The sequence below is a fragment of the Rhea pennata genome, chromosome 5 (genome assembly GCF_028389875.1).
Source record: "Rhea pennata isolate bPtePen1 chromosome 5, bPtePen1.pri, whole genome shotgun sequence".
NCBI lineage: Eukaryota > Metazoa > Chordata > Aves > Rheiformes > Rheidae > Rhea > Rhea pennata.
The window spans coordinates 18832191-18849465 of NC_084667.1; the positions used below are offsets into that span (position 1 = coordinate 18832191).

Here is a 17275-nt window from a genome sequence, read left to right on the forward strand (position 1 = left end):
TTTCCATATTTTCATTCCTCCTTTTTTTTATTCTTGGAATAATAACAATCTATAGCAGACAAATGTTCACCTTGCATAATTTGACTATGAGAGGGGTATCCTTTGGTGTTCTGATACCATAATAAAATAATAAAAATACACATCTCATTGCTAAATGTTTTTATTGTGAAGATTTCTTTGCTTGTTTAGTACAATTAACATGCTGTCAGACACGCTTTCCCATCTTAATTAGCCCATTGGAGGCAGGAGAATAGTTGGAAGTCTGGAGTATTACTTCAGTTTGTTTGTGCTTATTCTTCCAAAAAGCAATGATTCTTGAGTTAATTTTGTCTTCCGACCTTCTGTTGTACTGTGGTTTCATGAAAAAGCAACTTCCATCCAGAAACTAATGACTACTACTGCAGGTCAAAAAATCCAAACAAATCCCTATTCAAACTATGAGGTTAGAAGCCAGAAACTCTGTACTTTCACTGGACTTAATTACCTGGAAAAATATGTAACTGTTCATAGATTTTTTTTTATAGCTTTTCATGATATTAGATTACAGTAATAAGGTTTTTATTTAGAAATTTTTATTTATGTGCAAGTTATCTTCCTTGCTACATCTTACATTGCTTCATGTGATGTTCAATATTATCTCTGTACATTATTATGTGATAGCTATAATCAGTAGCAGAAACATCTAATATCTGTATCCTTATGCTGGTGTCTTTAAAAAAATAACTAGAAAAACCATAGTAAGTTATTATCAAATAAACTATTTTCTATATAAGGTGGAATAATAGTTTAAGCCAGAAATTGTTGAATGGTGTGTTTCGGACATGGATCTACAAAGATTTGCTCAAGAGCATGGAAGTGAGTATATCAACCATTAGCAATAAGAGCAGGAGTGAAAGTTACTTTCTGTTGTGCAGAGATCAGTATAATGAAAGTTGAAAGAGTATTAAAAATTATTTGTTAGTATTTCACTATTTCTGAGCCGCTTTGATGAACAATCTCAGAATATTGAGAAAAGAAAATGGAACTGCACAATTTGAGGACTAATGTTCACCCTTAGGAATGGATTAATTTCATGTGTAAGTGTTATGTTTGTTTTTTTCAGACATGTTCTGTGTATATAATGGGGAGAAATTTTTTTATCTTGCTTTCTCTGGATTTCTTCACCTGGAGACTGGGGCTGTGTAACTAGAAGAAACCTATGGGAAGAGGGAAATATTGTCTGAGGAAAAAAACTGAGTAGGATACTATACTATACCCCCTCCTCCCAGTACACAAATATTAAATGACTTAAGATGAGCAGGATTCTAAATGTAATGGAAATTATCCTTCATTCATCTCTATTTTTCTTCAAGTTCCATTCCCAATGCTGAGACAGAGAATGGGGAGAACGATTTATCATCAAACACATTAACTACTTGTTTATTATAGCAGTTTAATAAAAATCTGAAGTTGCATTACACTTTTAGATGCATCATTTAAAGATGCATAGATGCATGGTTTAAAGTATGTTTGTTTGATTAAAATAATGCACACAGATTAATGATACCAGTTAGCTCTATGTTAGTAAACAGCGAAGAGCATCCTAGGGGGAGTGCTTGTAGTGAACTAAGGAAAGAGTCAACAAATTATTACATTATTCTCACAGATTTCCACACTGTGCACAGCCTATTAAAGACTGAGAACATCAATCTTGACTTCAATATATATCAAATAAAGGTGCCTTGCAGGAATGTGATCTTAGTATAATTTTTCAAAAGAAAACAAAAACAAACCAAAACACGCACCCCTCCAAGATTACCAAAATTCCATAAACTCTTCCATAAATAACTAAACATTGTTTCATCTTATATCTAACCAAACACCCATAATGCACTTGTCCAGCTGAATCATTTTGCTTCATACCTTGACTTGCAGATGTGCTGAAATTCAGAGTTTTACTGAGGTGCTGGTGGATGAAAAAAAACAAGATACAATCAGTTATTTAAGGAAGCTAATTAAAAAGAGCGAGACCTGCTACTGAAGGTGAAATATGGGTGTTTTGTAGTATTTGTTTTTTCTCTGTAACAATTCTAGGGAGATTTAGTATTCTTAAGGCAAGCCTTAGAAGATGATAATATTAATTTGCAGTTGCTAAACTGCGTTTCTGACATTTAAAACTCGTGTGCCTACTATAATTTTAGTTGAGAGGCTTTCTCATGAGAAATCACTAGGAAGCTTCTTTCTACTCCTGTGGTGATTTTAACCATATCTTAGATAGTGTTGTCTTTGAAATCACAACAAATAGGCACCAGTACAAGCTGGGGGCTGACTTTCTGGAGAGCAGCTCTGCAGAGAAGGACCTGGGAGTGCTGGTGGATGACAAGTCGACTATGAGCCAGCAATGTGCCCTTGTGGCCAAGAAGGTCAATGGTCTCCTGGGGTGCATTAGGAAGAGTGTTGCCAGCAGGTCAGGGGAGGTGATCCTGCCCCTCTACACAGCCCAGGTGAGGCCTCATCTCGTGTACTGCATCCAGTCCTGGGCTTCACAGTGCAAGAGAGACATGGAGCTACTGGAGAGAGTCCAGCGTAGGGCTATGAAGGTGATCAGAGAGCTGGAGCACCTGCCTTATGAGGAACGGCTGCGAGAGCTGGGCCTCTTCAGCCTGGGGAAGAGAAGACTGAGGGGGGATCTTATCAATGTGTACAAGGACCTGAAGGGAGGGTGTCAAGGGGACGGGGACAAACTCTTTTCAGTTGTCCCATGTGACAGGACAAGAGGCAATGGGTGGAAATTGAAGCACAGGAAGTTCTGCCTGACCATGAGGGGGAATTTCTTCCCTGTGAGAGTGACGGAGCCCTGGAACAGGTTGCCCAGAGAGGTTGTGGAGTCTCCTTCTCTGGAGATCTTCAAGGCCCACCTGGATGCAAGCCTGTCTAACATGCTCTAGGTGACCCTGCTTGAGCGGGGATGTTGGACTAGATGATCTGCAGAGGTCCCTTCCAACCTTACTAATTCTATGGTTCTATGAAATACAGTTGCTTTGTTGTTCTGATTACCAGGTTATGTATGTGTGCTGTCCTGATCTCCATTCATTTACAGAACGAATGGTACCTTATCTTCAGTTTTTTGTTCCAGTGTAGTGTGATTGTTTATTAACTGTTCACATGAAAAGGTCTTTCTGACTGTAGCTTTTGAGCAATGTTCACACTGCACAGTACAGCATTGAACAGAAATACTGTAACTAACTGTTCAACTGGAAGTAGCACAGCTGCCTTAGGTAAGATGCTGCATGCATTTCAGCGTTGTTAGCCCAAGTTCGTCACAGTAGGACACAGCTGTAGTGCTTGCTTCCAGGACCCAAACAGAGGCATTGATGGCCAGCACTGCCATGCGCACTGTATACTGTACAGTACAGAGTGAGCTCTGAGCAAAATATCTCAACTCTCTACTGTGTAGAAATACCTTCAGTCTCCATGTTCGGAAGCCAGATTTCTGCCAGTGGCTGTTACACAGGTCACCTTCACAGATTTTCGGCTTTTGACCTGCGTTTACAGTGGTGCTATGCATGTTTATGTCATCAAATAGATACGTTAGTTGTGGCCTATTTAGTCAGAATATTTCCTACTGTGTTGTAAATGTACAGCTTCTTTTCCTGGCCTTTTTGACAAGTAAAATAAATGATCAATGTCCACCCAAAAGTTATTTGTTGTGTAGTATGCACTACCTTTTATATATTTCTAGCAGCTGTTGCAGCTGATAACTCTGGAGTCATTTCTAGGAATTTTAAGCTTCCAATTACAGAGTATGGCTTAAAGGATAATTATATAATCCACAGGGTAGGGTTTGTAAACGAACCTCCATTCCAGTGCTAAATTTCTTCTCTAGAATCACTAACTTCGAGCATAATAGTTGTCAATCTTCAGTCCTGCATTTCTGTCAAGTAACCCAATTCTGTCATAATGGTTTGGCATGAAAAACACAATCTTGCTTGGGCTTCTAACAAACTCTGTGTATACCAAATAAGCTGGTGTTAGATAAAGGGAAGCTGTTACTTTTTGAGAAATTCATTACCATTTTTTCATTGCAGAATTAATGTTATCTGTAAGATTCATCTGATTACCTCTGACATCCAGTCTGCACTCTATTTCAGCTTCACCACACTCATTAACAGCTTTACAGGTGTAAAAACCACCATCAAATGGAGTCGGTTTCCGGATCTCCAGGGTCAACACACCCTGTTTACTGAACATGCGATATTTGGCATCTCCAGACAGATCCATTTTGTTTTTGTACCAGAATATCTTTGGCTGAAGAACACAAAAACAGAATTTTAAAATAGCAGTTAGAAAATGAAAGACTCATGGCTAATCTTACTGTTTTAATTTAGCTATCAAAGGTGCAGGGAATATATATTACATAGCAATGTTAATAATTTTTCAAGGAACCTCTCCACGTTCAAAATAGAAGCTCATGAAACTAGTAATTCAAGTGTTCAATATTTTCTTTAACTTTCAAATAGCAGGTAGAGCATGTAGCTCCGTACCTTTCTTGTTGCAAAGTTTTTAAACCCTGCATTAGCTACAAATTTGTTTCTTTAGGAGCTATTTCACTGTGCTAATTAAAATATATTTAGGTGTTTCAAGTACCATTTTATAGAAGGGGAATTAAACTGCACTGATTAGCATAATGAAATTGTCAGAAAGTGCCATGAAGGTTGGATGGTCAACTTGGGAAGCCTCGTGCTGGGCTGGGAAAGAGTTTTCCAAATGATTCAGTACCTCTTCTGCAATTCAAGTATTCAAAATAAAGTTCCTGTTGCCATCAGTTAAGCAACAAAATAGTTGGCTCTGTGGCAGTTCAAGCCAATGTGTTTTACATCTGGTAAACTTCTGAAAACTTTTATTTTATTTTTATAACCAAAATTTTGAAAATGAAAAATCTAGGGCGTACTGTTGTTGTTCCTTTGAAGCTCATTAGTACCTATAGCAAAGAATTATGATTTAAAAAGTAGAAGATGAAGCTTTGGGTCATCTATTTTGCTTGCAGTTTTAACAGCTTCTCATTCTGTTTCTCCACCTATAAGGAAGCAATAAAACTGCTGCATTGTTTTATAAAGTGCATTCAGATCTGTTGAATCACTGTGTCTTTGGCTTGCGATACACAATTCAGTGTATCCCAGTTGTCATACCTGATGTTTTTAAAGATATCAGCTGGATTTTTTCCTGCTTCAAAAATTTTTGCATCTTTTTCTATAGCTTCTTTCTCTTTCTGGGTGTATGAGCACTGCTACCAGGGAATGAATATTGGCTCTACTGAAACAGTGACTTTTTCATACTATTTAGATCATATAGACTTGATAGTCTATGGTCATTCAGAACTGGAATCTAAACAGCAACTACTGTCTGAGAAAAAAAGCCTATTGCAGAGTTTTGCAGTATGTATAGAATTTTTTTGCCAAGGTTAATTTGAGCAATGCAACTACAGAAATATGTTTGGAAGCGCTGCTTCAAGAGTATTTGGTGTGCTGAAGAATGAAGACTATTTATATATTTTGGATTAATATGGAAGGAAGAGCTGGCCTGCCGGCATTCAAAGGTGCAACAACTGTATTTAACATCTGTAAAATGCATTTTTTTTTAAGAATCTTACTTAAAACTATTGCAACTGAATGCAGTGTTTAGGTAGAGATGCACAAAAAGGTCAGTTAACCAAGAAGGAACATCATTACTAATACTACTATTTCATGAGGCATTTAAGCTGAAGCAGCTACTGGAAGATGGATTTTGCCCATACTTGGCTGGTGTTTCTGTACTGTTCCTGTTCTTGTTCTTTTGCAGCTGTTTATGTGCACATGCTTCCTTTTTATATTCGAGAATTTTTTGGAGCTCCTTCTTCATCCAGTGAACTGCAGCAAATGATTGCATTAAGACTACCTTGTTTTCCTAAATTAATCTGAACTTGAAACAGTTGCCTTACATGTTTTGCTGTCTAGCTATCAAAGGCTTGTGCTTTGTGGAGAAGGGATAGAAGGTGGAAATAATAGCCAGAAGGGGAAGGAAAAGAGATACTGCAATTTTTGGGATGGTACTGATTTAAAATTATGACAAGATTATGTGATAATATGGTAAATTCCATTACTGCAAAGAGCCTATTTCCCTTTTTTTGAGAAATCTAAATTTAGCTCCTAGCTGATACAGTTTTTGCTGCTTTTTTCTGACTCTTACAAAAGTACATCTTTCTGTACTCTCTGAAGAGAGTTCAAAAATACATTTAGAGTGAGAAAATATCCCAGTGAGATTCGACACTCCCCCACCCCCGAAACCTCACACGTAATAGCAGGTCATATGCTAGCTAATTTTGCTATATAACTTAGACTCTTAAAAAGTTAAGTAACTGTATTGACGTAAGAGAAAAATTGTTGTTGCTAATGTATTATATTGTTAGCTGTACAGCATATTACATTAGCTGCTCTTTTCCCGGAAGATGAGAGTCGAATGTACATTGTAACAAGATGCATAATGTTTAACCTTCTTTAGGGAATAAGTTATATGTACACATTTTCAATGGTAGTGTAGCATAAGCAAGTAACTGTCCTTTTGTCTGTCTCCTTTCCTGTCTTGCCCCATCTACTTAGTGTAGCTCTTTGGGGAATGAGATCAGCTGAAAAGTAACCCAAGAAAAAGAAGAAAAAATGTTCCTGTGGATTTTTCCCCTCTTCTGGTTCTGTGCATAGCCACCACAAACAAGTACTATACATTATTGTTAAGCATTAATTATGGCTGAGGTAGGGAGTGATTGGAGGAGATGTACTATTTTTAATATAGTTGTGTTACACTGTAATTTCATCAATGTGGCATGAATTCTAAGGTAGCATCTAGGCTTATTGCGATAGTATTTGAGTACCTTAGGGATTCCTCGTACAGCACAGCTGAGTGTGGTGTTGTATCCTGCAATCACAGAACGGTTTACTAAAGGGTGTGTGAATTTAGGAGGTTCAGAGAAGTCATGTTCTTTGTAACTAGGTGGCTTATAAGTAGTGCCTGCAATTCAAAGAAAGAAGACAGTAAGAATTGTGTTTTAAATTCTGCACAGTTGTGTACAACCTACTTATTTTAATTTGCCCGTGTGATTTAGGGAAATCTGAAAGCTGTGACATTAGTGATATAACAGATCTCTTCCTTTAAAATACATCTCATATTTAATGCTTTAGTTAAAGTCCTGAGATTCATGAGATTTCAGTTTATATTAAATACGAAAACCGTACATCTGCAGAGGAAGCCTTGACCCCACAGACCTTAAAGTTTTAACCCCAGAATGTAAGTATAACCACCCTGTTTTATTATTTTCTTAAAATAATACAGTTTAGGAAGAGTCTGTGATTCACAGTTTTTGAAAATGCATAGTTGTTAGTACAGGAGGTCTACCTAGATAAGGTGTCTTCATAATAAAATTCATGAATACTTAGTAAGTGCTAGTTACTAAGTAGTGAAAATGTCTCTCCTGGTTCATCTAGCAATGCTATATTTTCCCTTTACTAATGTAATACCTGAAGTACTTATTGGCCTTTGTGACCTTTATTTTGAAGAATATATATTACCTGTTTTTTGAATATAAGCAGAATTTTTGGTGGTTGCAGCAGTTTCACTCAATCCACACAAATTTTCACTGAAGACTCGAAAAAAATACTCATTTCCCATAATCAGGTCTGACACTACACAGTTTGTGCGATGATAGTGATCAAAAACAGTATACCATTCCTGTAACAAGACTGTACTGTTTAGAAAGATGCTATGAAAGGTCAGCCATGGTGCTAGTTCAGTGTGGAGACCCTTCTTGCTACAAGGGAAAGACAAGTGTTTAACAGTAATTTGTGAAGTGAACATTATTTTGCTTCCTGTAAAGGTCAGCTATTCTATTTTCTTACATTTATTCTCAGACTAGCATAATAGTTATATGAATATTTGCATTTTGAAGAAAAATGTTTTGTATTTGAGCGCCACTCATATCTGGGAAACCTGATCCAGGGTGTATTCTCAGGACATGACTACTTGATGGGGACTTTCATGAAAGAGATGTTTTGCAGTCTGACTGACATACGTACCACTCTCAGTATTCATGTTCCCAGTATATATCCTAGGGTGCCCAGCAGCTGAATTCAAGTCTAACACCGCCTCCCTCCCCTTCAGTTTCTCCCTGCACTTGCCAAAGTTATCATAATGCCAAAAAATAGTTCTACTCAACCTTTTGATTCTTTTTAGATCTTATTCTTAAATAGTTATCTATCTTCTATATGCCACAGGACACCTTGAGCACATAAATGAGGGTCGGGAATTTAACTCTTTTTCCTTAAGTCTTCCTGTTTCCAGAGCAGGTAGTAGTTTTAAATGTATGCAGAATCACTGACACAGCACAATTTCTCACCATTGTCTTTTTGTCAGCTTTCTGGACTGTGTAGCCTGAGATCTGTGCATTGCCATCATCTTGTGGAGCTTTCCACTCCAGGGCAGCATTAAATCCCCACACATCCACAAGCTTTATACTCTGAGGTGGACCAGGCTTGTCTGCAGAGGAGACATGAAAAATATCTTCTGCTTCAATATCTGTGATCTTTGACATTTCTTCCCATGTAGGGGAAAAATAAAACTTTATATCAATCTCTAATTGTTCCATAGCAAATACATTTCATTTGTGTGAAGTTGAACCTGTAAATAGGAAATTTGGGAAATTTTCAAATACTCTTCTTAATACTCTTTTGGCAGGCCTGAAGCTTACTGAGAAAAAGGTAACGCAGTAGGATTACTAATGTACGGACCAGACAAGCTCTTCCTTTAAATCAAATAAGAATTAAGGTGTTTGGGTGAGTGTGATTAACTTTCAGATATATTACAAGTAGTTTTACTCAGTGCAATTTCTCAGTCATTTAGGTACATAGAGAGTAAGATAAACAGCAACAACAGGCGCAACTGGAGGTGTGTTTCTCTTGGATAAGGAAGGCCAGCCATTTGGGAAGGTATGAACACTTCACTTGTGACTGTTGCCAGGAAAATATATTTGAGATCGCCTTAAAAAGGAACAGGGCTATAGCTTGTTTGAAGAAACAAACCTGGAAGTCTTGCCCAGCCCCTAAATGTCATTTTCTGAGTCATCGCTGAAAGCCAGGTGAAAGGCCTTAAGTTCCTTATATTTCACCAAGTCATGTTTAAGAGTAGGTCATAATACATAGAGGCGTAGACTTATTTAATCAACAGCAAATAGTAAGTTTTTTTTTAGAAAATACTTTAAAATACTCTCTTCACTATGGATATCTCTACCTTTCTGACATCCATATGCTAGATCATTGTTGTGCATATTTTAAAATTAGCAGGGAGAGAGATTTTATCCTGCAGAGTGAAGCTTTCTCAAGAATAGTTTGCAGGAACTTGAAACTAGTAGGAAGGCCATGATTATCGCTCATTTTTAAGATAAAATTTGACCACCTTCTGGTTAAGTTTTAGAATGTGCTACGACAGAAGTCTGGCTAGTGCTATTGATACTTCAGTATCATTTAGTTTGCCCCGTTCAGATTTGGTTTGCAGAAAGGATGAAACATTTCAGACAACAGTGCTGAACTGAAAATGGAAATAGTATTTCTTCTTTGTGGCATAAAACTCATTCTTGAAATAAGAAACTTCAGGACAGAAGAAATCTGACTCACAAGCTGATTAGCATGCTGCTATTATAGGCTTATTAAAAAAAGGGGGGGGGAGAGAATCTTATGACAGCCTTTGTATTATTTTGAGGAGAGAAATCTGCTAACCTCTCTGTAAGATGTCATAAGAACTGTGCTGTCTCCAGGCACTTCACCACAGGTACTCCTTGTCTGTTGGACATTGTTTTTTCAGAAGGTGGTAAGAAATCTAGATGTGTTACCACCAAGCATAGCTGTCTATCAGCTGTGCTATGAAGCCTTTTTACTTCGTTTTCATTCCGATTAATGGGACCAAAACAATATTGATGGCACTGAAGGCTGATCAAGTTTTCCACAGAAACAGGGAGTTCATATTGGGATATTTGAATCTATATTACTTGATACTGCTGGTTATGACTGTGCTGCTTTAGAGATATGTCTCAAATCAGCTACAGAGTGCTGAAAATGTTTCCAAATCATCCTTTCAAGATTAATACCATTAGTGAGTGTGAGAATCTGCTTCTCTGTCTGAAAAAACATTTGGACTAATTGATTCTCTGTCCCAGCTTTTTAATATGTATGTGAAATTGTTCTGAAAAATACATATTTTTGGTTAAAGCTGTATTTAGTCTTCCATACTGACTCTTTTTCCCCTTCCCTCAGTGCTTCTTAGCTTGCCCACTGGTGAGATAGCTAGAAAAAGGACAGATCTATCCATGGTGATATGGATAGAATATAGAAAAGGGGTGTGCTAAAGGACACAGTACAGTAAAGGACAATCTTACAAAAGATGGGGATGGATAAATTATCTAAATTGATATTTATAGTCTTGATCTTTACAGTTTTATGAGATAATGCAATCTGCAGGAACATACATTCAAAATTCCTTTGTGGAACAGTGGAGTGATCCTTTCTCAGTACTAACCAATGCATCTCTAGCTAGCAATTTGAGGGGAGAGCAGGAAAAGCTAGTCCTAGTGATATATCTAGCAGACTGTTTTCCTCTGTAGGACACTGTGTTTGAATGCAGTTTGTAATATTCTGTTGCCCTCAGCACCAACTTTTCTGAGCAATTTTGTGTAGTACTAACTTTTATTGAATGTTAAGAAGAGATAAAGGGTGAATTACCATCTTTCAAAAAGAAACTGAAATTTACTGTAATTTATTTTAAATAAGTAATCAGAACAATAAATCAGAACAGTAAAAAAATATATACAGAACTGAGGTTTGCTTTGAGCCTAGTGGTAGACATAATTTATTGATTCACTTACAGGGGAAAAAATTGAGAGGAACCATGTTTTTTAGAGATTGGAGAGATTTGCGTTATCTAAGATCTTTTTTAAAGTACTTCAAATTTACTGCATTTCCATGATGAAACTGGAAACCTACACCTACTTTGTAGATCTCTGGTGTGAACTGCAGCAAATGTTTTGGCAATAAAGGCAGGTGGTGGTAGCAGAAGTTTTACCTCCTGCTTCAAACAGACAGGTACTGGCCCCCATAGCAGCAGAGCTCTTGATTGCCTGCATTCTTGCTCTGCTCCAAAAGGAATAAGGACATGAAGCTACAAGCGTTATTCCCTCATCAAGTACACACCTGTTAAGGAAAGTTAGCTGACTAGCCTAGCTTGAGACTCCTCAAAGGGTCAGTGATTGACTTACTTTATCTGTAAAAGCTGGATAGGCTTTTGAGCCATTCAGCTGGCCTGTGCATGCCTGTTTACAGCAACTAAAGCATTGCCATTAATATAAAAAAGTGCCTGAATCACCTATATTTCTCTCCTGCCAAGAGAATACAAAATCTGGAGAGCAAAACATGCTATTGACAGAAATGAAAGGCAACAGCTCTGATGAAAAGAGTGACAGAATCAAAAATCGAAATAGATGCCCCGGTTGCAGAGTATTTGTGCGTGTTTCAAGCCTTTTCTGTTCTCAATCAGGAATTAAATGGCCAAGCAGTTACAAGTTGAATGCCTGTCATCTAAGTCTGACACACAATAATCTGTGTGGTAAGATTACTCATTTTTTTCAGACTTTTTTTTTTTTTTTTTTTTTTTTTTTATGAAACACCTCTTTGACCACTTGTGCACATGTGTGCATACATCCTTCTGCAGTACTAAACAGTTAACCGAAGATATTTGGTACTGTGCTGTTAGCAATATCCTGTGTATCTAGAATCACTATCCAGTTTTAGAAAGATATTTTGCTGTCTAGGGTGTACAACTCCCCTTTATCCCTGTCGCTTGGGATTATTTTGTGTCAGTTGCAATCTGCTGTTGCAGAACTATAGCCCTTCTCTTGGACAGACACAGCTGGTGGAATTAAAATGTATTTGATCCAATTTGTTATGTCTCTTGTTTGCTCTTAGCACCACTGCATGTCCATTCTGCTAACTTTATCTTATAAAACTTTAAACAGAATACAGTCAGCATTTATATCTTTAACTGTGAAGCTTTAGGAGTTATGCTAAAAACTGTACTTGTATAAAAATACTTACTCCAAGAGGGTATTGCTACACTGGGGGAAATTCAGGGTAGCAGTGTGAATGAGCAAGGAAACATAAATAAAAATTGTCTAGAATGTTACATAGAGTTGTTGTGAGGAGAAATTGAACTCTGGCTGAAAATTAATGAAATCTCTCCTTCAGGATGGCTCTGGGATACAGATCATTTCAAGTTGGAACTAGCTAGCCTAACATTCTGGCCCTTCTCTTACTTTTACCCTAGTCATCTGCTATCTAGCATTATCAAAGGATTCTAGGGTAGGTGGATCTTTGGATAGAGCAGTATGGATGTTATTTTGTTTTGTATGATATGCTTATGTTGTCAAGTTCTTACCTATGATTTGAATTGTTATTACAACTTTATCAGTCATGTTTTCTATTTGAAGAGTGACTTCATATACTCCTGAATGATGAAGCTCTGCCTTTCTGATAAAGAGGATTGTGTCTGTGTTGCTGTTCCGAATTCCCACGTCTTTGGAGTTCAGCGTTTGACCATCTTTCATCCAAGTGACTTTGGGTCTAGGTTTACCCTGGGGAGAAAAAAGGGATTTTTTTTTTTTTTTAGATTATAATAGATCTTATTTTCTTACTTTTCTGTTTCTTTCTGTGTTCTATAAATCTAGGAAGGATAATTTAATATGCAGTGCTGCAATAGTAGACTCTCTAGGTGTTTTCCTGTTTCTATTTTTTGGTTTTTTTTGCAAACAACTATCTGCTCTCATCTTGGGAGTTTGGTGGCACCATGCCGTGAGGACACCGTTTAGTTAGAGAGAAGACTGAAATCATATTAAGAACAGTTGCTGAAAAATTTGGGATTCATTAAGGAAGTTAAGTAACTTAATGTCATTAATTTTAAAAGAGGATAAAGAAATGGACAACCAAAAGCTGAAATCAAGTATCACAGTATATTTATGATGCTCTTATGTGCTTTCCCAGGCATATGTGAATCTGCATTACATGGACAGTTGATCTGAATCTATGTGATTATTCTTATGTGATAGAAGTCTTTAATATGTGAAGAGTTTATTAATTTTTTGTCTCCTTTTCCTGCCTTCCTTAAAACATTTGATTCTCTATCATAGTTATTTTCAACATTTTTTAAAAAATTCTTGTCATATCTTGAAGTCTCATGATGTAAAACTTACTGTATAATTCTTTCTGCATTGCAAAAGGTGCTTTGGTGACTGTCAGTCTAAACAGACAGAGTGTCACCACACCTATGATAAATGACACTGTGGAATCAGTAAGATATCTGTGGCTTACGTCACCATCAAAGTCAGTCATTTCCATGAAAAGTAGTAGATAATATTATGTTACTCAGAAGTACTTTGAGTACCACTTCCACAGTACATCTCCAAAAGAAGAACCCCAAGAAATCAGATGTGGGCCAGATCATATTTATTAACCTTGTTTATAGTTAATCTAGCAGAAAATAATTCACTTTTTTTTATTATTTTCTGTCAGATTAACATGATGAAACAGCACAGTACAAGGTTAGGTGAATGCCGGAAGTAACACAAATGGGTAAGAAGCAAAAGTGAGACCATCCAAGCCAACAGTTAGATCGGCTTAGGAACTGCAGTCTGAGGCACTGAAATTAGGACACACGTTGCTCTCCATCTCTAGTAAGCTGTAAAAGAAAGCACCTCCAACAGGCTCTTCAATTCACCACATATCTGTAACATATTCCGTTAAGTCTGTATCTTTTTCCTTAGGCTACATAGGGAGGTTAGGATACTCAGATCTTCACTTAGGTGCCTAAGGGTAGCTGGAATAAAAATAAACCTTTGTGTTTTGCTGCTACTTTATTTCAGGTTTGTCTGCTGTTTGCTCTGAAAGTCTGTATGGCATCATTTGAATTTTCTGTAGTATTAGAAAAATTTGTTAAATAAGAGTCTGATAGAGATGTGGACATAGTTATACTTAAGGAGCTTCTAAACCACCTAAAAATGCTGTTCTTTAATAGACACTCATTCTCTGTCTCCTGAATTATCAAATGTTGTATGCAAACTGATATGTCAAGGTTGATAATGATCTTTGAATGAGAAATTTTCATGGATTTTCCATCTTCTCCATTTGGTAACTGATTTTCTTACAGCTTCCTGACAAGGAGTAGAATCACCTCAGGCCAGTAGCTCTGAAATACTAGCTACAAAGTTATTTTGTCTAGTTCAAGTTTACCTTCAGCCTTGTCTCATTTCATGGAACACTCTTAAAAAAACAGTTGAAGAAAGAAGTGGTTTTCCTCCTTCAGCTGGAAGCTATAGTAGAAGTTCTTGAACAAGTAAGCTAAAATGAATTTATCCCATGAATAATCCACAACAGATTATTGATCTTGACAAAATCATTTACTCTATTTTCTGCATGCTTTTATATTTTAAAATGACATGAAGATTCTGCTTGCTAATTGTGGCTAGGAGAATGCTTTTAGAATAAAAACAACCCACGTAACAACACTATAACTACATAGAAGAGAGCTTTCTAGTTTACATTTCTAATTTTTCAAGGCATTTACAGCTAGATATTTGGCTGGTTTATCAGATTGCTTGCAAGGTGAAGTAATTTAAAGTGGATAACAAATCTGGCCCTAAATTTCTTGGTAAAATTTGGCAGAAGAAATTATAGCATTATAAAGTCTCTTTTTTCTATACTTCATCACAAGAAATGTCTTCACTATAGAATAAGCTTTGCAGTTGCTGATGTTTTAGTGTGGTTGATCAGATATTTTAATTATAACCCGTTATTTGAGAAGATTGCAAGTGTTTGCAGTGTTGGTTTTCATATACTTTTATACTGTGAAAAGCTTAAACATACAGAAAGCATGTTCCTAATAGATATCCCAGAGGACTGGATATCTACAATGTGTAATAGATAATCCCAGAGCAAACAGTGAGTGGCAGAATGAGTGAGCAGCGCATCGGAGAAACCCCAGAGACTTTTACTGCAAGGGAAGAACAAATTTAAATGAAATTTTTGGATTTTTATATTCATGCATATATGATGGGCAAGGAGCAGTTCAGTAATACCATGAATCTGTTCCACTGGTAGCATATAAATTCCCTTTAATTAAGTACCATTGTAGCTATTTTTGAAGTAAGAATGTGTTGATTCTCCTCCTGTCAGCATGTCCCATGTGGTTATAGGCACTCAAGACAAAAAGATATGGACTAATAATAATATACTACTATGCTTTTTTCAGTACATTTTCATCTAAACATTTGAATACATTTGCAAATGGGATTTAGATACCTTGGCAAGGTATTTATTAGAATGTCAGTGTTACATGAGAAGGCAGAGAGCATAGAGGACAAGTGATTTTGACTGGGTTGCACAGAAACTGTAAATAGTGGAAGACACTAATTTATGCTTTAGTGAGATAATATTCTTCTTGCTTGTGTTATGTGGCTCAGTACTTCATAGTAAATGTAGTATTTATGTATTTTCTCCTCTATCCTTTTGTAATTTTAAGATTGCAGGCATACCTACTTAGAGTCCTTTTCCTTTGTTAGAAATGCTCAATGACTTTTACATTTTTTTTTAAATATAGTGACATGTTCTTTTTGCTCTGCTTTTTTAAAAAATGCTCAATATTTGGTACTCTGGCTTTTCTTGTATTAAAAATTGCAGCTATAGCTGCAATTCAATACTAGTTACAAGTTTATTTTGCTAATGTTTTAAAAAATATCTTGAACTAAAATCCTCTGGTTTTGATTTCAGGCTAAAATTTGTTGATGATGTACTTTCGAACATTTTTTCTTAGATTTACCTTTAAGGAGACAGAGTTTATACAGTTGCATGATTTGTTTGTCACTCAGTTCACTCAGCTTTTGAATCATTTGATTTGTTTCAGCCAAACTTGACAGTGGACTAGAAATCTCTAAGATTGGCTTAGTTAGTGTCCTCACTAAGTAAAAGTCAGGGAATACTTGATCTTTACTCATTTTTTTTGGTAACATCTGATCAAACAGAGCAAGTAAAGCTCAGGATTAGTTACCCCATGTACTTCCTCTGGCCCAGTGAACTGAGGACTGGCAGTTCTTGCAATGAGGCTGTCCTAAGCAAAAGAGGTCGGTTATTGTGCTGGGAAGATGATGATGTAGGAGATATGTGACACAAATATGTAAAACTCCAACATTATTAGTTCCTCTGTTTGTGAAACAACTTGTCATTATTTGTGTGAATTTTCTTCAGACATCAAAGCAGCGAAAATATCTGTTTATTTAATGTTAAAATGTTTTTAAAGGCATAAACTAACTCAGAAATACCATATCTAGAATGTTCAATTTTGCATATGATTAGACCTCAGCGAAGGGTCCATTTCAACAGTTTTGGAGATAAGAAATATGAAATCAAAAAATAAGCATGTGATTATGTTAAAGTAATGCAGACATACAATTCAGGGCATTCAGTACTCCGTGTATTGGTTTGCAGGTGTTTATGATTAGCTATATCTCTGTCCAAAAGCAACTGTTTATGTAACCTGGCAAAAAAAAAAAAAAAAAAAAAAAAAAAAGACAGAAGACATGTATGTTTTTTTTACATAGGTTTTGCGCTTATAATGTTTTTTTGTACTGATACTGCCCAAACAAAAAAAAAAAATAGGTACCATATACCTGTATGTGTCTCTTGCTAAAACATATTTTGCTTATGTCCAGCAACTTGCACATGAAAATTTCAAAACACTTTACTACTAACATTGCTTGCATTTTCATAAACATCAACTGTGGACAGCAGAGAAATTTTAGTTTCTTCAAATTATAAATGAGGAACAGATTAAATGATTTATCTATGATTACACAGGAAATCTCTATCAGAACCCAAATTTGTAGCTTCTAATTTCTGTTCCTCTGTCTCACTCAGAAGACCTTTTTCCTTTCATACACTCATTTTTGCACTATATCGAGATAATAGCACTGCATCTGAAGAAATGCATGTGGTATTTTAAGAGCAGTCGTTGTAATTGCTTATACAGTTGTAGTTGTGTATATAGTTCTAGAAAAGGCAAAGACAGAGTAAATGTTAAGTTTTGAATTCAGCCAGTCTGTGTGTATATATTAGCAATTTTTTGTGTGCTATAACTGCAGTTGTAATTACACACATGCTCTCTTGAGAAATCTTGCCATGGT

At 36.3% G+C, this 17275-nt stretch overlaps 1 protein-coding gene across 1 annotated transcript in view; it reads right to left on the reverse strand.

Annotated features, from left to right (window-relative positions):
• Nucleotides 1-144: 144 nt before the first annotated feature.
• Nucleotides 145-17275, reverse strand: part of MYBPC3 (myosin binding protein C3) — a 64833-nt gene continuing 47702 nt past the window's right edge. Inside the window, exons 28-35 of the mRNA XM_062576446.1 lie at nucleotides 12484-12679; nucleotides 8402-8541; nucleotides 7578-7737; nucleotides 6884-7020; nucleotides 4101-4287; nucleotides 3836-3986; nucleotides 1903-1945; nucleotides 145-1196 (exon numbers count right to left, since the gene is read on the reverse strand). Of these exons, the coding sequence (XP_062432430.1) occupies nucleotides 3871-3986; nucleotides 4101-4287; nucleotides 6884-7020; nucleotides 7578-7737; nucleotides 8402-8541; nucleotides 12484-12679 (936 nt within the window). The 3' untranslated portion in view covers nucleotides 145-1196; nucleotides 1903-1945; nucleotides 3836-3870. The remainder of the gene's footprint in view (nucleotides 1197-1902; nucleotides 1946-3835; nucleotides 3987-4100; nucleotides 4288-6883; nucleotides 7021-7577; nucleotides 7738-8401; nucleotides 8542-12483; nucleotides 12680-17275) is intronic.